A 25,095-nucleotide genomic window follows, 5' to 3' on the forward strand; every position below is an offset into this window, starting at 1 on the left:
ATGTCCCAAACATTTATCGAGTGCCATTTGCGGGATAAATCGACTGATACAATCAAAACCATTATGTAATACAAATGTATAGTTTTAAATTTAGTTAATTTTCATCGAGAACCATATGCATAAATTATGTTTGAAATTTTAGTAACAACACAGGGGTATTTATCTAGTAGTTTACGAGGAGGATTTTTTTTTTTGAGGGGTACGAGGAGAAATTCTGGATTCAAGCGATCGTTTATATAGTAGGCAAAAAAAAAGACTGTTTTTTTGCACCGAAACTGGGGAAAGCACGAGGTGGGCTCGAAACGATAGGGGGCCGAGAAAGAGGGTTTGTACGAACTGGGCTCGAATCAATGGAATGGGCATGTGCCGAGAAAGAGGGTTTTGCAGGAAGAGGGGGGAAAAAGGAGGAGAAAGAGGAAGAGGGAAACCCTTGGCCTCGCGCCGTCAAGTAGACTCTCGAAACACGTCACACTCCGCCTCTCCCTCCGCGCACCTGCCTGCATCCGCGCCGCCACTTCCCTTGCTCGCCTCCGCCTTCTGGAGCGAGCGGCACCGCGCTAGCGGCAGCCATGGCGCTCGCCTTCGACGAGTTCGGGCGCCCCTTCATCATCCTCAGGGAGCAGGAGAAGAAGACGCGCCTGCGCGGGCTCGACGCGCAGAAGGCCAACATCGCCGCCGGCAAGGCCGTCGCGCGGATCCTCCGCACCTCGCTCGGACCCAAGGGCATGGACAAGATGCTCCAGTCCCCCGACGGAGACGTCACCATCAGTACGCATCTGCTTCCCTTCTTCATTGGATGATTGTGTACGCTGGTCGTGGTGTAGCATGTGTACCGGGATGGGGCGATCTGAGAGGGAACGACCCGCCGCCCTTGGATCATCGACCCAGGTGGCCCAGGTGAAGTGGTAGTCCTTTGAGAACCAGGGTTTTTGAGTGGCGGGTGAATGTCTTGAGATCTAGCTTATTGCCGGACAGTTGCTCGAACTGCCCGCCCCACCCGCTGCCCTTGGATCATCGACCCAGGTGGCCCAGGTGAAGTGGTAGTCCTTTGAGAATGTGCAATGTTTCGGTTTTGGGTGTTAATTCGCCAAATCCAGTTTTGTGTTTTACAAGTTCATTTTGCAGTTATTTACACGATACAAGCCATCTCACTGAAAGTTCTGCCTTATGACATGCCAGCAAATGATGGGGCCACGATTCTGGAGCAGATGGATGTTGACAACCAGATTGCAAAGCTGATGGTGGAGCTGTCCCGCAGTCAAGACTATGAGATCGGGGATGGTACCACTGGGGTGGTGGTTATGGCAGGGGCACTCCTAGAGCAGGCTGAGAAACTTCTGGAGCGTGGTATTCACCCGATACGGGTCGCCGAAGGTTATGAGATGGCATCAAGGGTAGCTTTTGATCACCTTGAGCGCATCTCCCAAAAGTTTGAGTTCAGTGCAGACAATATAGAGCCCCTGGTTCAGACATGCATGACGACTCTGTCGTCAAAGATGTAAGTGATAATACAGGACCTTCTGTTCAATCCATCAACTTTATGATGCAAGTGTTTTGTTTAGTAATTTCTAGTCTGAATTGGTTCTTTGGCATCATGAATTTTAACTTGTTTATTTTTTCTGTATTGTGTCATTTATTTTATTCTGAAGTAAAAAACTTCTGTCTGCTGAGGATGTGACATGATCACATGAAACTTTTTTCTGGTTTTCTTCCTTTTATCTGTGTTGACCTAACAGAAATAGGATAGCAGATTGCATTGGTTTGCGCGCCCAACCATTGGGTGATTCATATATATATACAGCAATGATTTTTCTTTTGTTCTTCACATTATCAACTCTGTAGTTCTGCTCCTTGTATGATTTTTGTTGCAGGTAATGCTCATATACCAGAAGATATATTTTTCTACTCCTTTATGATACTTTCTTTGTTGGTAGATTTTTGTAGAAAAACAGAACAGAATGTCTGATGGTATATATTCCTCTTCTACAGTGTTCACCGTTGCAAGCGGGCACTGGCAGAGATTGCTGTCAAAGCAGTCCTTGCTGTTGCTGATTTGGACAGGAAGGATGTTAACTTGGATTTAATCAAAGTAGAAGGCAAGGTCGGCGGGAAGCTGGAGGACACAGAGCTAATATATGGAATTGTCGTTGACAAAGATATGAGCCACCCTCAAATGCCAAAGAGAATTGAGGATGCTAAGATAGCCATCCTGACGTGCCCATTTGAGCCCCCGAAACCTAAGACAAAGCATAAGGTTGACATTGATACTGTAGAGAAATTCCAGACACTGCGTGAGCAAGAGCAGAAGTACTTTGATGAAATGGTTGAGAAATGCAAGGTAAGCACTAAACTGTTTAGTTGTGAATATCCTAGTTTTTGATACCTGGCTGATAATGATCTTATATTGGTTTGGATGCGAGATCCTCAATTGAAATAATTTATATTGTTACATTGCCCAGTTTTCATTTGTCGACAATTGTTTTATTGTAAATGTTTCAAAAACTTTGAAATATTTCCCTTTACAATTACAAAATAAGGTATTATGCGTGTATCAAGCATTCAAGCGTATTCGTGTCATTCAGTGTGTTTGCTTTGCTCAGTAACTATTCACATATATTCTGTAGGATGTTGGTGCAACCCTGGTTATTTGTCAATGGGGTTTTGATGATGAAGCCAATCATCTATTGATGCACAGAAATCTGCCAGCTGTCAGATGGGTTGGTGGTGTTGAATTGGAATTGATTGCCATTGCTACAGGTCCACATGCTCCTATAGCTCACTCATGATTAATTGATTATAACTGACCTGCAAATGCAATACCTGATATTTGAAAACTGACTGTAGGAGGACGGATTGTTCCAAGATTTCAAGAGCTGAGTCCAGAAAAGCTAGGGAAGGTATCATCTTCTGCACACATTTTATTTCAGTTATATGGAACCTGCATAGTTGACCATATCTTGACGATGTGGTGTCCAATTATGCAATTGTAGTGCCCAAACTAGAGTGAACAGATCATCCTTGGGGACAGGGCATTGCATTGATATTTTTTTCGTGTATAATAAGTAACTCCTTTATTGTTTCTGACAGGAAACAAATGAGCAATTTCATCTGTTGGATAAAAGTACTTGTTTATTGTTGAATTGTTAGGATATTTACTGATTTTTAACTGGTTTCTGAGTTTATGAAGGTGATTTAATTATCACTGGTCAATAAATTGAATCCTTGACTTCAATGTGGTCAACTGTAATGGCACTCTTAGTAGCTTAGCAGTTTGGTTTAGCCTTTTTTATCAAATTGTGTTGATCCCATTTGAATGCCTACAATACAGTACATAAAAAAAATCTGCAGGCATCTGTATGGATTGCAAATAGCTATGTGAAGCATCATTTTGATTGATCTGCTTGAATAGGCTGGATTAGTCAGAGAGAAGTCATTTGGAACAACCAAGGACCGGATGCTTTACATTGAGCAGTGTGCCAATTCCAGAGCTGTAACTATTTTCATTCGTGGTGGTATGTTCTGATGTTTGTATCCTTTTTCTTGATTTCATATAACATCTATACATATGCCCACCTCCTTTATCAGACATCAACATCAACATTTCATATGATTTGGAAACACTCCACAGCTGTTCTGAATAAAGTGACTATCATCTAACAGAGTGGATGCTATCCTAAAAATTAATAAAAAAAAGTGGGGGCTATGTAGCTGTATCAGTATTCTGATTGAATTTTCAAACCAAGGATTGTCTTGTATAACTGGTGGTATTAATCCTGCTGCATCAGTAACCAATATTGTATACAATTTTGTGCAATGAAAGATTTGTAGGCAAATCATTTGTTGGACAACAAAGCTACAAATATTTCCTTATTTTGGTTTGTGGTAAAAACTATCTACTGCTGTACAGGAAATAAAATGATGATTGAGGAGACCAAGCGCAGTCTTCATGATGCTCTTTGTGTGGCAAGGAATCTGATCCGCAATAACTCAATTGTGTATGGTGGTGGCTCGGCAGAGATATCTTGCTCAATTGCTGCTGAAACTGCAGCAGATCGGCACCCTGGAGTTGAGCAGGTGCTTGTTGTCTTTGGAGCTTATACTTGCTGCGATGTAATATGGTACCTTCTGACTGTTTCTTTGATGTGCAGTATGCTATCAGGTCATTTGCTGATGCCTTGGACGCTGTTCCACTAGCCTTAGCTGAAAACAGTGGTTTGCCTCCAATTGATACCTTAACTGCGGTGAAAGCTCAACAAGTGAAGGTATTTTAATTCTGTATTCCTTTTTTTTTTCAAGTATATTACTTTAAATTTTTAATAGCTGCCGTGGCCTCTTGAAACTATGTGATAGCTCTGGATCCTTTTACTTGTCATCCAGATCATACTCGATTTGTAGTTTGAATTTGGCCTTGTGTAACATTGTCTTTTTTTTTCTCCACCATTAAGTGCGCTTGTACAATCTGATTTAGTACAGTAGTACTACATAATGTGATTGTTTCAGCACTTCTGTTGTGGTCGCAATGCTCTTTGTAGTGTTTCAGTATGGTATTCTTGCTGTTAATCATTACTGCTTAGGTATACTGCTTGGAAACCGTAGTGACATGTGTTTACTGAACACCTTTTCAGGATAGCAACCCCCATTGTGGCATAGATTGCAATGGCGTTGGCACCAATGACATGAAAGAGCAGAACGTCTTTGAGACCCTGATTGGCAAGCAGCAACAGATCTTACTTGCCACGCAGGTGGTGAAGATGATCCTCAAGATCGACGACGTGATCTCGCCATCTGAGTACTGATGAAGCCTGGGAAAGAATAGACAGCTGTGCTTGGTGACAATTAGGCGTCAGAGACTCAGAGTGGCTGCGAAGCCGAGTCGGTTTGTGAACGGCGCCGCGGTTTGAAAAGCAAAAACCATTCCACATGCTGTGCGGTTAATTTGCCCGTGCCAATGATGGTACCTAAAGAAGTAGCTGCTGCAGCTGCGTGCGCACACTTAACACTTAGCAGAGCACTATCTGAACAGATTCGATGATGCGCTAGCTACCTTTTTTGAGTAAATTCTGATGTCACAAAATTATAAGGCTTTCTTTAATGTCTTGAAAGTTGTTCATTTTCCATGAATACCGTTATGTGAATTTTGTGTTTCTTGCTGCCGTTTCATCATGTACCGTGAAATAATGGGTCTCTGACTATATCGGCCTACAAGATGAGAAGGTCTATCCATCAAATTTCATTGCAGATATGTCCTTGTGAGTCTAACATTATGGGCCCACCAAAAAATCAAGCCCACGGGCTTTTTCCCATCCTGAGGGGGGTTTGTTCGGCTATTTCTGTAGCTGGCTTATTTGGCGTGTGCAGACAAGACAGATGACGTCTTGTTTAGCGTATCTTGGCAAATTCACCCTTTGACCTATATAAAAAGAGTAATACAAAATATTCCTTTGATTGTTCCTGGTCTTTCTATCAAATGTTTATTTTGGCTATTTGTTTTTGAAGGATTAGATATTAGTTGAAAATAAGACAAGAACTTGTGAGTTTGTGATGGATAATTCCAATCTACTATTCTTCTAAACCAATTTCTTTGAACTGAAACGAGTGATCTGATAAATTTCTAAGTTATGTATGTTGCTTTGTTAAAAATGAACCCCAAGGCAACCAAGAGAACAAGCCAAGCAACTAGTCAGTACTTGGTCTTGCTATTTGCAAACACGAAAAACCTGGACCTACCAGGAATGTATAGATGTTTAATATAAAACGGTAATCCTTGTTTACTTAGTCTTGCAATTCAACATTTTTAGATAGCCTGTGGCAACAAGCATGTTCACTGTAATGAATTTTCTACTTTTTTCTTTGTCTATAAAGACATTTGAGTTAAGTAAGTTTTATTTGATGTTTACTTTGTAGCAGAAATATGGATGAAATGAAAGATGGTTTTCTAATGTCCTCCAAGGGAAGGAAACAAAGCAGTAATATTTGATAGTGTGTGATTCGAAGACTAACGAAGATGTATATTTCATTTTTTACTGAGCAATCCTATGTTCGTACATTTACAAGAGTGTCTTTTTTTTTCAGTTTTTTAGATTTTCATAGTTTATATACCATTTTCTTAATTTTTTTTGGATGGAACTCCCATTTATATTTTATTTTGTAGCACTTTTTTTTTTTGAATCGAACATGTTTATATTTGGTGTTCTACATTTTTTTTTATTTTGGCATCCACCAGAGTAATTTCTTTGAGTCAGGCGTGAAATTCCTGCTGATCTCACACAGTCACGCATCCTTCCAAATGCGTGTCTGACGCAGATTCCAGACATGGGAAATTTCCCCCGATTCCATACATGGATTGGGTGGTGGGCAGGGTTTAACCAAATCCAAATGTGGATTAGAAGCATTCGTATCTACCTAAACCAAATCGAGGAATATACAACACACACTTTGCCCCCAAGTCAAAATTCCTTTAAGGCATTGTTTGATACATTTGTACCTACCTTAATCCACGTACGTTGGAGTGAAAATTAAATTAATTTCCATCCCCAATCCATCCTAACACATATGTGTTGAAGTGGAAATTAAATTAAATTTCATTCTCAATCCACTCTAACACACATGGATTGAGGTACGAGTGTATCCAAAAATCTCTCAATCTTCTTCAATCCTCTTGGATTGGAAATTAATTGAACAAGTCATAACTAATAACTCATCCCCCCCTCAAACCAGATGGTGGCTGAAGGCGCATCAGGCTCCGACAGCCCTGTGCCAAAGCACGCTAAAAGCCCCATGTTTGGTTTCAGTAATTGAGATTACTAGTGGACTAACCTTTTGAAGTGTTGATTATAAGTGAAGTCTACACCAAAATGGGAGGCTACAAGTTGGATGAAGGGTGATCAATCCAAATGGGGCAAGCTCACACTTGGAGAGAAGATGAAGAGGTGAAAACAAGCCCGAAGGCAAAGGTACATCTTAGGGGTTTTGTTTTCACCAGCTGAGACTCAATAGAGTGTGTGGTCGTGTTTAGGATAGACAGTCCTGTTGGCCTCGGGAATCTGGAGAGTGAATTGTTGAAATGGTCCGGGGGTTCTGTCGGACTGTTCAGAAGTGTATGGTTCAGTCTGAGTTGAAAACATCTAAGTGTGTGCATTGGCGGATCGTTCGGGTGAACGAGCAGACCGTACTAGCGTGCATTTCCAAACTTGGTACTATTGGGTTTCTACAAAAAATTCCTCGGACCGTCCGGTTGATCTGTCGGACCATACTAGGGAACATTGGTGTATTTGTGAAGAATTTCTAAGTGAAGGTGCTCGCGCGCACTGTCCGGGTGTGTCTGCCGGATCGTCTGTGAGAACACAGTTTATGTGTTCTTGGGACTTCGAAAATGAAATCCCCTTGGATGTTTAAACCAATTTGCGGGGGTGTTCCTAGGGCTCTATAGAGCATATCTAGCTAGGTGGATTGAGCTACATTGCATTCATTCATCTAAACCTAGTGACTTTCTCGGTGATGAACTAGCTAGATCTTGACTTGTAGGTTTTCTAGGTGATTGTGCTTGTGAGTGATCTTACCAAGGGCGTGAATAAGACGCAACAAAGCTTCTTGGCGGTGTGGGTGAAGCTCAACTTGTTCTCCTCCATTGGCCTTCTTCTTCTTGAATCCTCCTCCTCTTCTTCTTGTAGAGGGAGGGGCATCCTTCCCCTTCTACCTCCAACAAACTCTTGTGGGGAGATCCTAGATCATCTCCATGGCTATCATCTTGCTGCTCCTCCCCTCCAAATCCTCCTCCGCCTCCTAGCCTTGGTGCTCTAAAGAGAAGGGAAAGTAAGAACAAGAGAGAGAGAGAGAGAGAGAGAGAGAGAGAGAGAGAGAGAGAGAGAGAGAGTAGGGGAGATAGTGAGTGAGAGTGATAGTGGACAGTGAGCTCTCTAGTTTCCTACTCGAGCCGGGATGAGGGCAGGTGGCTTGTTAAGTAGGGTCACGAGTGTCCACTGCTGGACAGCTCAACTCTGTGTTGGCAGTGATCTAGCGGACTGTCTGGTGGGACGTGTCGGACTATCTGTTAGGACATGTGTTCATGCAAACTGACAAGTCTAAAATTATGCATTCCAGAGCACCCAGTTATGAATGGGTGCATAACAGACCCTAGAAAATGCAGAATTTTGTATGCAAGTTTTCTGAAATTGACTTGAAATGCTAATGATGCTCATGATGTCAATGACTCTGCGTTGGTCATAACCGGGTTGTGACAAACCTCCCCCTTGGGAGTATCGTGCCTCGAGATTCTCCAAAGGTCAAGTATAAGAATCAAGATTGAAAATCTAAGGAAAACACCTATTTTATTCCCTCCTAAGGCACAACTTAACTCTAATTCAACGCAAAGCCCAAAAATTATAGTTATGTACCTTGAGTTAAAAAGATGAGGGTACTTGTCTCGGATTTGGCTCTCTAATTCCCAAGTAGCTTATCTTAAACTCTTATAAAGCTAAACCCCACTAGATTGTTTCTCTCTTCATACAAGATGTCCACATCATTTCCCACTAAGTGTCCCACTAACTTGCAATCCTTTTATGCAAGCTATCCCTGTCATCCCTTATTAATTATAAAAAATGTCCACATCATCTCTATTATGTTGATCTTTAATCTATTAACGTAAAGTTATCCACATATGCTATTTGTTTCATCACCTATCTTCTATAATGTGATCAAATATTCTATTGGTTTTTCTTCTATTAGCTTACCGATTTTTATTAGATCCGATATAATAAAATAATATGCAAGTCAAATTCATATATATACATAGTATATAGAATACCATATAGTAATACTATATATAAAAGATTTATTTTTAAGAAAATCCCACGGCAATGAGCGGGGCATGCTTCTAATTCTACTAAATGTTGGCTCCATTGCACTTTCACCATTTTCATGATTTTTGTTCTTGCCTCTCTTTGAAAAGTCTAGAATTGCAATTGGATTTTCCTTATAACTCAAATTTTGATCCAATTCAATGTCTTGCAACTAGAGTTGGTCGATAGGCACTTGGATTGAGTTGAGATGCATGAAATACATCATGAATACCCAAGAGTGAATCTAGTAGCGGAAGTGCATACTCTACTTCTACTCTCTTAGTATATATTGAAAAGGCCCAACATATCTAGAGCGAGTTTGCCTTTCACTTGAAATATTTTGGTGCCCACATGAAAGGTGTAACTTTCAAATACACATAGCTGCCAATTTGGTATTCCATCTTTCCTCTATGGTCATCGGCATGCGCCTTGTAGCACGTTCTTAAGCTGCTCTTAAGCTATTGTGGATTTGGTCCATTTTCTCTTCGGCATCTTGTACTAGTTTTGACCCATAGAGGCATCCTTCTCCTACCAACCAATTCAAAGGAGTTCAACACTCTCTACCATACAAGGCTTCATATGGGGATATGTTGATGCTTACTTGGTAACTGTTATTGTAAGCAAACTATGCAAATGGCAAGCATATGTACTAACTTCCACTATACATGGTAGCGCATGAACAAAGCATACCTTCAATAATATGATTTACTCTCTCGGTCTGTCCATCGGTCTATGGATGATAAGTTGTACTAAAGAGTAAGTAGTGCCCATCGCAAGGTGTAAAGCCTCCCAAAACTTAGCGGTGAACTTTGGCCCTTGATCTGATACTATAGTCTTAGGCACTCCATGCAAATACACTCTCTTGGTGAGATACAACTTAGCATACTTGGAGAATGAGTAGGTGGTATTCATAGGAATGATGTGTGATGACTTGGTGAGTCGATCCGCAATGACCTAAATAGCACTTACTCTAAATAGGGGTAAATCAAAATATATTTATATGATAAGTGCACAACAATTCAGAGACAGAGATAGATGCTCATAAATGTAGTATAGTTAGACTATGTAACAATCAAGAAAGAAAGATTCCTAAGTTATTTCTACCCAACATGTCAAAGTATACAAAAGTATATACTCTTTATAGTTATAGTTAACTCTCTATCTATGCATAAGGGACATCTCTAAGGAGGGGCATGGCAAAAATATACTTTCTCCGTCGTGGCACTGTAGGTCCTACTGGACCTACAGACGGGAGGTGGACTACAGAGGATCAATGAGGCTGTCACCCTCGCAATCTACCACATGTTCCGGAATGCAGGGCGCATCCACATGCAAAAAAGCACCACGCTTACACAAAATTTGGCTACTCAACCCACTCGAGTACTGAGTCAAGCGCTCTATGATCCTATGCATAAACTTAAAGATAACTATGACCATATCAAATGCATACTCAAAGTAAACAAAGAACATGATAAATAGAAACATGATATAAATTAATATAAAAGTCATGATAGATATGAAATATAAGGGATACAATGGCTATACCAAGTCTCTAGAGATAGATTCGGAATCTCGAACAGTAGCCCAACTCTACTTGAATATTACTTAGCTAAGCTATACTTAACAATCTAAGTCCTAAGAGCTATTCTCTTCTCTAAATGGATCAATTCGTCTCTTGGATAGAATGGAATGCCTTTCTGTAATGATCTGATTGGGCATGCCAAATCGATACATGATATGTTGCATGAACTCGACTGCCTTGGTGGCATTGAACTTGATGAGTGGCTTGTACTCTATCCATTTAGTGAACTTGTCGATAGCCACATAGATGTACTCGAAGCCACCTGGAGCTCATTTGAGGGGTCCAACCATGTCAAGTCCCCAACATGAGAAAGACCATGATGGAGGAATGCAGATGAGGTTGTGAGCTAGAACATGTGCATGCTTGGCAAAAAATTGGCAACCCTTGCAGTGTCGTTCCAACTCTTCCACGTCTTTGAGAGCTGTAGGCCAGTAATACCTAGAACGGAAAGCTTTGCCAACTAAAGTCCTGGAAGCTGCGTGATTGCCACATCACCTGGAGTGGATTTATTCTAGGATCTGCTACCCTTCTTTAGGTGTAATGCATTTGAGAAGAACACCAGAGGATGCGCCTTGTCTGTAGAGCCTGTCTTCGACTAGGACAATTCTTGCTTCTGCATGTAATCCGCTCTACTTCTACCTTGTCATCAGGTAGCTTATGGTCCCATATGTAATAAATAAACACCTGTGTCCATGTCGGGTTGATAACCAAGACTTGCATGTCGGGTATTAGAGTATCGGTTGATGTGGATGCTTCTTGCTTGATAGAAGGGACGTCAAGTTCCTAAACAAACACACCAGCCGGTACCTAGGCTCTATCTGACCGTAGCTTAGCCAAGACATATGCTGCAATGTTAAGGTCTCGGAGAACATGATGGAATTCTAGCCCTTGAAAGTGCTTCTCAAGTTTGTGGACTTCTACACAGTAAGCATCCATGGTTTCCTTGATGCAATCCCAATCTTTGTTCACTTGGTTGATAACCACTGAAGAGTCATCATAGATGAGTAAATGCTTGATGCTGAGTGAGACCGCTACTCGGAGGCCATGAAGAAGGGCCTCGTACTTGGCTTCATTGTTAGTAGCAGGCCATAGTATCTATAAGACATACTTAAGCTACTTTCCATTGGGAGAGATGAAGAGAACACCAGCACCCGCACCTCCAAGCTTCAGAGAGCCATCAAAGTACATCTTCCAATGATCTATGATTACTGTTGAAGTAGGTTGCTGGATTTCCGTCCACTCGACTATGAAATTAGCCAAGATTTGAGACTTGATAGCCTTGCGAGGGACAAATTCAATGTTGAGTGCTCCAAGTTCAACTATCCACTTGGATATATGTCCTGTTGCATCGCGGTTGCGTAGGATGTCGCCAAGTGGGAAGTCGAACACCACTATGACTTTATGCTCATCAAAGTAGTGGCGTAGCTTGCGCGATGTGATTAAGAGGGCGTAAAGGAGCTTCTGCACATGTGGGTACCTAGCTTTTGGGTCTAACAACACTTCGCTAATGTAGTAGATAGGTCATTGTACCTTATATGCGTGTCCTTCTTCAGCCTGTTCCACAACTATTGTCGTGCTGACTACTGTAGTTGTAGCTGCAATGTAGAGTAAGAGTGGTTCTTGTTTCTCAGGAGGGGTGAGTATCTGAGATGTGGACAGGTACTGCTTGAGCTGTTGAAAGGCTTCTTCTGCCTCTGCTGTCCACTCAAACTTGCCTATCTTCTTCAAAAGCTTGAAGAAAGGCAATCCTTTCTCCCCAAGTCTTGAGATAAATCAATTGAGGGCGGCCATGCACCCTGTTAGCTTCTAGACATCTTTGACACAGTGGAGATGAGTCATCTAGGTGATTTCTTGAATTTGCTTCGTGCTGGCTTCAATACCTTGATGGCTCATAAGAAAACCCAATAGCTGTCCGGATGGGACTTCGAAGACGCACTTGGTTGGGTTAAGCTTCCACTTGTACTCCCAGAGATTGTCAAAGGTTTCCTTCAAGTTGGCGATCAGAGTAGAGGGATCCTTGGTCTTGATGACTACACCATCCACATAGGCTTATATATTACGACTAATATGTTCACTTAGGCATGCCTGTATAGCCTATTGGTAGGTAGCACTGGCATTCTTCAACCCAAAGGACATAGTTGTGTAACATTATGCATCAAACGGAGTGATGAAGGATGTCTTGCTTTGATCTTTTTTTGGAGGGAAATATGATCATAGCTAGAGTAACAATCAAGAAAGGATAAAAGAGCCGACTCGGCCATGGAATCTACAATTTGATCAATACAAGCAAAGCCGAAGGGGTCCTATAACACCTCGGGTGTTTTAAGTACTAAAACCTGCCATGTCATCATATGCATTGCAAAGCATTTGATCTTAGTGAGAATTTTTATGTGCGTTCACTAAAACAAGTTTACCTTTATGTTATATGTGTTGACTTGTATGGCTTGAAGTGAGTTAAAAATTCTTTGTATTGAATTGAACTTCTGAAAAACCCTGATTTTCAGTATTTAAATCCTACCCTGAAAACCAAATTCAAAATCTAAGCACGTTTTGGGGTTGAGCCTAAAAGCAAAAGTGTAGAGCTTGTCAAGTTATACAAAGTTGGTTTTTGGAGTTTTCAAAGTTGTTATGAAAAATTTGAAGTAATTTGAAAAGGCGTAAATTCTTGAAATGTCCCCTTTTTGAATTTAAACTTGCATTTCAAAATGTAGACCGAATTAGGGGGTGGTTAAAAAGCAAAGTTGTAGAACTTTGAATTTTGAACAACTTTTATTTTTGGAGATTTTTGAGTTGTTACATAAATTTGGGAGTAATTTGGATTTTAAAACGAATGGCATTTTGGTAAATAAGTGGAACAGTGCCGTCGGGCAGCTGTCACCGCCGGTGGCCCTTCTTTGGCGTTCCAGGCGCATTCGTGGCATCTTTGGCGTCGCGCTGGCATGGAGAAGGCCATGTCATGGCTTCCTCTTGCTTCCTGGCTGTCATATATAGCTTGTGTCGTCGCCGTTCGTCTCCTTTCTCCTCTGTTTTCCCAACGCCGCCGCCATAGCTCCGTCGAGCTCGCATCGCCTCCTCAGCGCAAACTAGCCTCTGCAAAGCACCGTCTGAGCTCTGCTTGCTCCTTGCGCACTCAGCTGACCTGCCATTGTAGCTTGAATTCGATGGGAAGCACCGCTCGTTGCTCTTCTTCCTCACGACCGGCAGCACCGCCGTCGCGAGCGCGTTGTCGTGGCTAGAGCTCTTCGGTGTGTTTTTGTCCTTGCTCAGCATAACTCTAGCTTCGCCTTGATCCCGTGATGCTCTATGACCGGTTGTTTGATCCTTTTGACCACCGTAGTCGCCGGAACGCCACCACCGATGACCGTTGCTCCGCCGTGGGTGCCGTGCACGTCGAACCACTCATCCGTTGCTCTTCCGATCCAGCTTTCTGCTCTAGTGCGTTCAGGGTGAGCTCCTAGTTCTTTCCGTGTTGTTTGTTTCACCGTTTTTGGCTTAGTTTCGTCGACATAGCACCACCGAGCTGCCGTGTCCGCCATGGCCGGCGTAGTGCTCGGTCCAGTCCGTAATTGGTCGCGCTTGTGCCACAAATCAATGCGTCGTGATGTAGTGATAATGTTAGTACCTTGGTCGTCGCCGTAGATCTCGTCGTCGGTGAGATTTCGCCAGTCAAAGCTGCTGTCGCCATGGTCAGCGTGAGAGGTAGGGGATGACATGTGGGGTCGGGTTGTCAGTGACTCAGTGTTTCAAAATGGAATTTTTCTTTTTTTCAGATTTGAATGAATAGTGATGTGATTTGTTATTTTTGTGTAGATTTATTTAGAGCTCCAAAAATTATGAAAATTTTTGTGTGACCTCTCTGTGATGTATATTATTTAATAAAAATATGAAATGTTGTTTTTCAGTACTTTTTGAATGTGATAAAAATTGCTCAATTAATTAATAAATGGGTTTCCATGATTTTTCTAGGCTTAATTAATTGTCCAAAAATTATGAAAATTGTTTTGCCACTTAGTTATCAGGTGATGAACCTTTACAAAAAATTTGAGCTCAATTGGAACAAGTTGATTTATTTCATAATTTTGAATTAAATAATTAATTCATAAAAGCAAATAGTAACCTTTAATGATTTAGGTTTTGTTTGAATTTTTGGATTGAGTGATGACCTTGAGTCATTAGTTGGTAATGATCCTTGGCAATTGAAGTAAGTGTTACGAAAAAGGTTTAGATAGTTTGACTTGTAGCTGTACCGCGAAGGAAGGTTGTATTCTAGTTGTTAATTTTGCATCCATCATCAAGCATCATGTTTTGTATCCCGCATCATGTTAAACATGGCATTGTTACTATGTGTAGTGAATGAAGGTCAACACGTGGTAGTTAATCAAGTTGAGGAGGAAGTTTATCCGTCTGTTGAGGTCGGATCTGATAATTGTGGAACGTCTCAGGAACCTGACTTTTCCGTGAACCAAGGCAAGCCCCGGATGCATTTAAACCTACCTTGTGTTTTACAAGTTTTTATCGCTTTTGCTTTTATATACTGCATTAAGTGATTAGGAGTCAAGTGGAAACCTAATTGGTGCATTACCAACCTTGTTTTTTCCATATCTACCTTGTTACCCGTTTTACTTCGTAAATGCCTAGTTATGCTTAGCCATGCTTAGATAGATAAAAGTTGGGTGATTACCTGTCACCCACGAGTTTTAAATGAATCTTTGGTTACGTTCGGTTACTTATGTTATCATGAGATATGAGCATGTGGAGTAATAAATCTAGACCGGGCGGACTCGGTGTGTGAGAGCCATAAGACGTGGAGGTCTTGTGAGCGGGTTCTTTCCGCCTGTGTCAATTAAGGTCCGTCCGTTGTTGAATTGCATGATGTGAGACTTTGTAGTACTAACCACATACTCCGATAAGCCTTAACTTGGCTATTCTATTACGAGAATGGCTACTCGCGCACTGGGAGTGGAGAGATGGCGGGAATAGCATGTACCCACGTGGCAATGGGCTGGATTGGTGGAGTACTGTATTCTCGGGTGGCGCGGACCCATTCTTGTTTTAGGGGACCTAAGGGTAGGTTGGTATATGTAGGTTAGGGACCTGCATATGTCGTGTGGTCTAGAATTCCCAACTTGGTTTAATCGGTTGAAAGCTCTAGTTTGGTTTTGGTGAATTGATGAAACCCTAAGTGCTAACCTAGTTTATCAAGTGATCATGAGATAGGTAGCACACTTCAAGTGGAGAAGCTAATAAAGATCATAACATGACAATGGTGATGGCATGGCGATGATCAAGGGCTTAAACTTGAAAAGAAGAAAGAGAAAAACAAAAAGCTCAAGGCAAAGGTATAATTTATAGGAGCTATTTTGTTTTGGTGATCAAGACACTTAGAGAGTGTGATCACATTTATGTTTGATAGCCGTACTATTAAGAGGGGTGAAACTCATATCGGAATGCGGTTATCAAAGTGCCACTAGATGCTCTAACTCTTTGCATATGCATTTAGGATCTAGTGGAGTGTTAACACCCTTGAAAATGTTTGTGAAAATATGCTAACACATGTGCACAAGGTGATACACTTGGTGGTTAACACATTTGAGCAAGGGTGGAGAAGTTAGAAGTGAAAACGAGTTGGTCGCGAAGACGCTAGTGTCGGTCAACTGACCGGACGCTGGGTCTAAAAGCACCGGACGCTGGCAGCTTGCGTCATGTCAAACTGGTCGGTCAGCACAGTACCTAGGGTATTGCACCAGATGCTGGTCTATGTCCGGTCAAGGTGGACCGGACACGTCCGGTCGAAGAAATACACCTCATGGAGCTTACTGGAAACGACCGGACGCTGGGGCTTCAACATCTGGTCAGTTTTGCCTGAGCGTCCGGTCCGCTTCGTAGCCGTTGAAATCTGACAAACAACGTTTGAAGCTAGTGACACGTGGCGTCCATCAGTGGACCGGACGCTGAGTCTAGGGTTCGGTCAGTTGGACCGGAGCATCCGGTCAGAGCGCAGTGTGCCTAGTGAAGGGGTACAACGGCTCTATTTTATGGGGGCTTCTATTTAAGCCCCATGGCTGGCTATGGCTCATATCTTTGGCCATTTTCATTGACATAGCAACCTTGTGAGCCTAGCCAAAGTCCTCCCACTCATCTCCATCATTGATTCATCATCATAGTGAGATTGGGAGTGATCCAAGTGCATTGCTTGAGTGTTTACATCTAGAGGCACTTGGTGTTCGTGTTTCGCTGCAGATTTCGCTTGTTACTCTTGGTGGTTGCCGCCACCTAGACGGCTTGGAGCAGCGAGGATCGTTGAGTGGAGGGTGGTGATTGTCTCTGGCTCCGATCGTGGTGATTGTGAGGGGTTCTTGACCTTTCCCTGGTGGAGCGCCAAAAGGTACTCTAGTGAATTGCTCATGGCTTGTGTGATCCTCATCTTGTGTTGGTTGTGCGGCACCCTATTGAGGGTTTGGCGTGTGAAGCCAATTAGCGCGTGAACCTCCAAGTGAGTGAATTGCCACAACGAGGAGTAGCTTGCCAGCAAGCAAGTGAACCTCGATAAAAATCATTATGTTCATCCTTTGTTTCCGAGGTGATTGGTCTTCATTGTTATTCATCCTTGTGATTGATTGGTTCACTCCTCTACACGGCGGTATAACCCTCTTGATCACTCTCTTTACTTTACCGCAAACTAGTTGACAAGCTCTTTAGTGTAGCTAGTTGTGAGAGCTTGCTTGGTTGGTTGGTGTGGCTCTTTAGTTAGCCTTTGAGAGCACACTAACATAGGGTAGTGTCATAACTATTGTGTGGATAGACTCTATCTAAAACTAGAATTGTGGTAGGTGGCTTGCATTTTGAGTAGGCTAGCGCAACACTTGCTTCGCCTCATAATTATCTAACCATTTTGTTAAGTGTGGAAGGTGGCACCCCAATTTGATGGCACAAATTATCCTTATTGGAAGTCAAAGATGACCACACATATCAAGTCAATAAATAGAAAGGTGTGGAAGGTGGTAGAAACTAAAATTGAGATTAGTGATCCGGAGAATCCCACCACGGCCGAAGAAGTACTTCTTCAAAACAATAACATTGCTCTAAGTGCTATTCATGATGCAATTGATGAAAGAACATTTGAGCAAGTCAAAAATATTGAGATGGCTCATGAGGCATGGAAGAAGTTGGAAGAATCATTTGAGGGCACTCAAGCTGTGAAGGGTGCAAAGGCTTACATTCTCAAACAGAAGTTTGCAAGCTTCAAGATGAAGGAGGATGAAAGTGTGCCGGAGATGTTTCATAGGCTTCAAGTGCTTATCAATGATCTCAAAGCACTTGGATAAGAGGTGAAGGACAAGGACTTCTCCCACAAGTTCTTGAGATGCTTGCCTTCAAGATTTGGCACATTGGTCACCATTCTAGTGAGAAGCAGTTTGGACACCATGACACCAAACCAAGTATTGGGAGATATAATGACCGATGATACCTATAGAGATGATGGTGAGAAGGAAGAAAAGAAGGAGAAGAAAGATGAGAAGAAGGATGAGAAGAAGAAGAGCGTGGCATTCAAAGCCACATCATCCAAGGGTAAAGCAAAGCAAGAAACATCAAGTGAAGAAGATGAATCATGGGATGATGATGATGATGAGAAGATGGCTCTATTTGTTAAGAGATTTGGTAAGTTCATGGTGAAGAAGGGTTACCATGCTAGAAGAAAGAAGTCTTCATCCAAGAACAAAGAAGAGTCAAGAAGGTGCTTCAAGTGTGGAAGCAAAGATCATCTTGTTGCTCAATGCCCATACAATAGTGACAATGATGATGACAACAAGAAGAACAAGAAGAAGGACAAGAAGGAAAAGAAAGAGAAGAAGGACAAGATGGCCTTCAAGAAGAAGAAGGGTGGTTCCTATGTAGTCACTTGGGATAGTGATGCTTCCTCAAGTGATGATGATGATGATAGTGATGATCACAAGACCACCAAGAAGAAGGTTCTTGCAAGCATTGCCATCAATGAGAAGCCTTCTCTCTTCGAATCTTCATCATGCTTCATGGCTAAGGCCACTAAGGTACAATCTTGTGATGATGAAAGTGGTGAAGAGCATGTTGATGATAATGAACATGAAAATGATAGTGATAGTGATGATGATGAACCTACTAAGGATGAATTATTTGACATGCTAGAAGATGCTAAAGAACACTTTGACATTAAGAGAAGGGAATGCAAGAGCTTGAATAAGGAGGTAAAAGCCCTTAAGCAAGCCCTTGATGAGCTCAAAGCAACTCATGAGAAGCTAGAGGTAGCCCATGAGAAGCTTGGCAAGGCTCACAAAAAGCTTGAAAAAGCTCATTCCACTTTGCTTAATGAACAAGATAAAAAGAAGCATGTTGAAACTTGTGATGTAGGTGTAACTTGTGATTTAATTGATACATCACTATCTATGCCTATCATTGTTGCTACTACTAACCCTTCTTGTAGCACTTCCACTTCTACCTCATCTAGTAGTGATGGTCTCACTTGTGATGCCTCACTAGTGGTTGAGAATGAGAACCTCAAGAAGGAGGTCACTAAGCTCACTCACACCTTAGCTAAGGCTTATGGTGGTGAGGACCGCTTGCTTATGGTCTTGGGTAGCCAAAGAGCTTCTCTCTACAAAGAGGGATTGGGCTATACCCCCAAGAAAGGCAAGGCGGCCTTTGCTCCTCACAAGACTAGTTTTGTGAAGAACAATGATCGGTTTTGCATTAGTTGCAAGCAAGTTGGTCATAAAGAGCAAGAATGCAAAAACAAGAGCAAAAATGCTAATGTGTCCTTCATAAAGCTTGATTCATGCTATATGCTCACTAAGGGTACAAATGGTGTAAAGGCTAAGTTCATTGGTAAACCATGGATGGGCTCAAAGAAGAAAGCCATTTGGGTGCCAAAGAGCTTGGTTACTAACCTTTAAGGACCCAAGCAAGTTTGGGTATCTAAAAAGAATTGATCTTCTTTTGTAGGTCAATTACAAAGCCAGAGGAAGGCATTGGGTTCTTGATAGTGGGTGCACTCAACACATGACCGGTGATGCAAGAATGTTCAACTCAATCAACACCAATGGCAATGATGGTTATGATAGTATCACATTTGGTGACAATGGCAAAGGCAAGGTCAAAGGGCTTGGTAAGATTGCAATATCCAATGACATGAGCATATCCAATGTGTTGCTAGTAGATAGCTTGAATTTCAACTTGCTATCCGTGGCTCAATTGTGTGATCTTGGATTCAAATGTATATTTGGAGTAGATGATGTAGAGATCATAAGTGTAGATGGCTCTAACTTGATCTTCAAAGGCTTTAGATATGAGAATCTATACTTGGTTGATTTCAATGCTAGTGAAGCTAAATTATCTACATGCTTGTTCACTAAGTCTAGCATGGGTTGGTTATGGCATAGAAGGCTTGGTCATGTTGGAATGAAACAATTGAATAGATTGATTAAGCATGACTTAGTTAAAGGCTTGAAAGATGTTGTGTTTGAAAAGGATAAGCTTTGTAGCTCTTGTCAAGCCGGCAAACAAGTTGGAAACACCCATCCTAAGAAAAGCATGATGAGCACTAGTAAAGCATTTGAGTTATTGCACATGGATTTGTTTGGGCCAACACAATACACTAGTATCTGTGGTAACAAATATGGATTTGTAATAGTGGATGACTACACTAGATACACATGGGTATTCTTTCTAGTGGACAAAAGTGATGTATTTGCAACATTCAAATCATTTGTCAAGGGCATTCACAAGGAGTTTGAAACAACCATCAAGAGAGTTAGAAGTGACAATGGTAGTGAGTTTAAAAATACTAGAATTGATAAGTTATGTGATGAATTTGGAATTAGACATCAATTCTCGGCCAAGTACACACCCCAATTAAATGGCCTTGTTGAGAGGAAGAATAGAACACTTATTGATATGGCAAGGTCTATTCTTAGTGAGTACAATGTGAGTCAATCTTTTTGGGCCGAAGCTATCAACATGGCTTGCTATTGTAGCAACCGCCTCTATTGTCACCGATTGAAAGAAAAGACACCCTATGAGCTCTTGAATGGTAGAAAGCCCAACATTGCATATTTTTGGGTCTTTGGTTGCAAATGCTATATCTTGAAGAAAGGCACTAGATTGGGCAAGTTTGACAAGAAATGTGATGAAGGATTCCTACTTGGTTATTCCACTACAAGCAAAGCTTATAGAGTTTGGAATTTGGATAGTGGTACTCTTGAGGAAGTTCATGATGTTGAATTTGATAAAACCAAGGGTTCACAAGTAGAGAATGAGAACTTGGAAGATGTTAGAGGCATTCAACTTTCAAATGCCATGAAAAACATGGATATTAGTAAATTGAGGCCTAGGCAAGTGATTGATGATGAAGATGATCAAGTGCAAGTGCTCTCAAACTCAAATGTGCAAGATGATACAAATCAAGCTAGTGCAAGTGACTCTCATGATATTGATCAAGATCAAGTGGCTAGTACATCATCTCAACCCAATGATCTAGCAAGTGCAAGCAATCAAGTTCCATTGCTCCAACCAACAAGTATTGCAATAGATCATCCTTTGGATATAATCATTGGTGATATTTCAAGAGGTGTGCAAACAAGATCAAGATTGGCATCATTTTGTGAACACTTCTCATTTGTGTCATCCATTGAACCAAAGAAGATAAATGAAGCTTTGAAGGATGTTGATTGGGTCAATGCTATGCATGAAGAGCTTAACAACTTCACAAGAAATCAAGTATGGGAGTTGGTAGAAAGACCAAAGGGACACAATGTGATTGGAACCAAATGGGTCTTTAGAAACAAGCAAGATCAAGATGGGATAGTAGTAAGGAACAAAGCAAGATTGGTAGCACAAGGCTATACTCAAGTTGAAGGTCTTGACTTTGGAGAAACATATGCCCCGGTTGCTAGATTGGAAGCAATTAGAATCTTGCTAGCCTATGCTTGTGCCCACAACATCAAGCTCTATCAAATGGATGTCAAGAGTGCATTTCTCAATGGCTACATCAATGAAGAAGTATATGTTGAGCAACCTCCCGGTTTTGAAGATGATAAGAAGCCCAACCATGTGTACAAGTTGAAGAAGGCATTGTATGGCTTGAAGCAAGAACCTAGAGCATGGTATGAGAGATTGAGGGACTTCCTCCTCTCTAAAGGGTTCACAATGGGCAAGGTTGACACCACTCTTTTTATCAAGAAGATTGGAAAAGACTTGTTTGTGTTGCAAATCTATGTTGATGGTATCATATTTGGATCAACAAATCAAGAATTTTGTGATGAGTTTGGGAAGATGATGGCTAATGAGTTTGAGATGTCCATGATTGGAGAATTGAGTTACTTCCTTGGTCTTCAAATCAAGCAATTGAAGAATGGTACTTTTGTGAGTCAAGGCAAGTACATCAAGGACATGATCAAGAAGTTTGGCATGATTGATAGCAAAGTCATTAGCACACTAATGGGAACCAATGGCAACTTGGATAGTGATGCAAGTGGAAATATGGTGGATCAAAAGTTGTATCGGTCTATGATTGGAAGCCTACTCTATGTGACCGCATCAAGGCTGGATGTCATGTTTAGTGTATGCATGTGTGCAAGATTTCAAGCCTCACCAAGAGAAAGTCATTTGAAGGCTACAAAGAGGATATTGAGGTACTTGAAGCATACACCAAATGTTGGTTTGTGGTATCCCAAAGGAGCAAAGTTTGAGCTAGTTGGTTACTCCGACTCAGATTATGCAGGATGCAAGGTTGAAAGAAAGAGCACATCGGGCACATGTCAATTGTTGGGAAGATCACTTGTTTCATGGTCATCAAAGAAGCAAAATAATGTTGCATTATCAACCACCGAAGCCGAATACATATCCGCTGGTAGTTGTTGTGCACAAGTACTTTGGATGAAGGCCACTTTGAGTGACTTTGGAATCAAGTTCAAGAAAGTGCCATTGCTATGTGACAATGAGAGTGCAATCAAGCTAACCAACAATCCGGTGCAACATGCAAGAACAAAGCACATTGATGTCTGCCACCATTTCATAAGAGATCACCAACAAAAAGGGGACATTTGCATTGAGAGTGTAGGCACCGAAGATCAACTTGCCGATATATTCACCAAGCCATTGGATGAGAAAAGGTTTTGCAAGCTAAGGAATGAGTTGAACATATTGGATTTCTCAAATATGTGTTGATGCACCCCCCACTCATATGACATGCCTCTCCTTCGAGCAATCCAAGGTAAAAGTTGATTGGCATGACATACACCCTTGCTAAGGACATGTTTAGTGCATCTAGTCATATTTTCAATCTTATTAGAACCTTTTCAAGTGGTTCTATGTTATTAGGCTCATTCATGAAAATCAAATGAATTTGATGTTTATATGGTATCACTATTGCTTCTATGCTTGATTTGATCTAGTGATAGCATTTGACATGTTTATGGGCTTGTAAACCTAGTGTTTAATCTAGAAAATGAACTATAAGTGTTTAACTCAACATGGTACAAGATAACCCTCATTTGGAGGTGTGAAGAAGCTTGTCCTTCAATCAAACCGAGTTAAATATCTTTGGCAAATCATCTAGATTGGACCAAATTTGGGAAAATGATCCTCACCCCATTGATTGACTTTGATAATCTCAACCCTACAAGTAATACTATCTATATTTACAACCTTTGTGGTCATTGATGACAAAGGGGGAGAGAAACAAAGATAGTAGTAGAAATAGTGAAAAAGGGGGAGAAATATCATAAAGGGAAAGAAACATAAAGATATCTTGATATAGGAGAGATATGACAAAGGAAAGGGATCAACTAAAATTTTGAGCACACAAGTAGGGGGAGCAAGCTCATGAACTTGTATGGTGCATTCGAATGTGCATTTCATATGTTTGCTTGCATGGCATAAGTATTAAATTTAAACATCCATGCTTGTATGATGAATGTTAGTTGTAAGATTGAATGATGAAATGAAATCACTAGATAACTTTCATTTCCAAGAAAGTCTTTACAAGTGGTATCTTTCTAAAGTATGTTTCCAAGTGATATTGAGCTAACCATGGTGCTAAGGATGGTATATTGGTGCACTCCGATTGATATCACGCTTTAAAGGTCCATCTCTTATACCTTAGCATCATGTGGTAGACTTTGACTCCTATATTTCCTATCTAAGCATATGTGCAAGCTTCAATCCAAACTCTTAGCACATATGTAGGGGGAGCAATTGCTACCATTTGGGGTTCATGCAACTTGTCCATATCTTTTTACACATGGTAAATATGCTTGGGCAAGCAACATGGATTCAATTGAATTTCAATTTATATCTTTGTATAAGGGTTGTCATCAATTACCAAAAAGTGGGAGATTAAAAGCTCTAGTTTGGTTTTGGTGAATTGATGAAACCCTAAGTGCTAACCTAGTTTATCAAGCGATCATGAGATAGGTAGCACACTTCAAGTGGAGAAGCTAATAAAGATCATAACATGACAATGGTGATGGCATGGCGATGATCAAGGGCTTAAACTTGAAAAGAAGAAAGAGAAAAATAAAAAGCTCAAGGCAAAGGTATAATTTGTAGGAGCTATTTTGTTTTGGTGATCAAGACACTTAGAGAGTGTGATCACATTTAGGTTTGATAGCCGTACTATTAAGAGGAGTGAAACTCGTATCGGAATGCGGTTATCAAAGTGCCACTAGATGCTCTAACTCTTTGCATATGCATTTAGGATCTAGTGGAGTGTTAACACCCTTGAAAATGTTTGTGAAAATATGCTAACACATGTGCACAAGGTGATACACTTGGTGGTTAGCACATTTGAGCAAGGGTGGAGAAGTTAAAAGTGAAAACGAGTTGGTCGCGAGGGCGCTTGCGTCGGTCAACTGACCGGACGCTGGGTCTGAAAGCACCGGATGCTGGCAGCTTGCGTCAGGTCGAATTGGTCGGTCGGCATAGTACCTAGGGTATAGCACCAGATGCTGGTTTGTGTCTGGTCAAGGTGGACCGGACGCGTCCAGTCGAAGAAATACGCCTCGGGGAGCTTACTGGAAACGACCGGACGCTGGGGCTTCAGCGTCCGATCAGTTTTGCCTGAGCGTCCGGTCAGCTTCGTAGCCGTTGAAATCAGATGAACAGCATTTGAAGCTAGTGACACGTGGAGTCCATCAATGGACCGAACGCTGAGTCCAGGGTCTGGTCAGTTGGACCAGAGCATCCGGTCAGAGCGCAGTGTGCCTAGTGAAGGGGTACAACGGCTCTATTTCGTGGGGGCTTCTATTTAAGCCCCATGGTCGGCTATGGCTCATATCTTTGGCCATTTTCATTAACATAGCAACCTTGTGAGCCTAGCCAAAGTCCTCCCACTCATCTCCATCATTGATTCATCATCATAGTGAGATTGGGAGTGATCCAAGTGCATTGCTTGAGTGTTTGCATCAAGAGGCACTTAGTGTTCGTGTTTCGCTGTGGATTTCGCTTGTTACTCTTGGTGGTTGCCACCACCTAGATGGCTTGGAGCAGTGAGGATCGTTGAGCGGAGGGTGGTGATTGTCTCCGGCTCCGATCGTGGTGATTGTGAGGGGTTCTTGACCTTTCCCCGGCGGAGCACCAAAAGGTACTCTAGTGAATTGCTCGTGGCTTGTGTGATCCTCATCTTGTGTTGGTTGTGCGGCACCC

General features: G+C 41.6%; 1 protein-coding gene across 1 annotated transcript; it reads left to right on the forward strand.

Annotated features, from left to right (window-relative positions):
• The first annotated feature begins 411 nt into the window (after positions 1-411).
• On the forward strand, positions 412-5,113 carry LOC136520352 (T-complex protein 1 subunit epsilon). The gene is made up of 9 exons (XM_066513821.1): positions 412-768; positions 1,180-1,498; positions 1,990-2,338; positions 2,625-2,757; positions 2,845-2,897; positions 3,410-3,512; positions 3,908-4,074; positions 4,149-4,262; positions 4,626-5,113. The coding sequence occupies exons 1-9, from the start codon at positions 570-572 to the stop codon at positions 4,794-4,796; spliced, it is 1,608 nt and encodes a 535-aa protein (XP_066369918.1). The 5' UTR covers positions 412-569; the 3' UTR covers positions 4,797-5,113.
• The last annotated feature ends 19,982 nt before the right edge of the window (positions 5,114-25,095 follow it).

The sequence above is a fragment of the Miscanthus floridulus genome, chromosome 18, assembly GCF_019320115.1.
Source record: "Miscanthus floridulus cultivar M001 chromosome 18, ASM1932011v1, whole genome shotgun sequence".
NCBI classification, from domain to species: Eukaryota; Viridiplantae; Streptophyta; class Magnoliopsida; order Poales; family Poaceae; genus Miscanthus; species Miscanthus floridulus.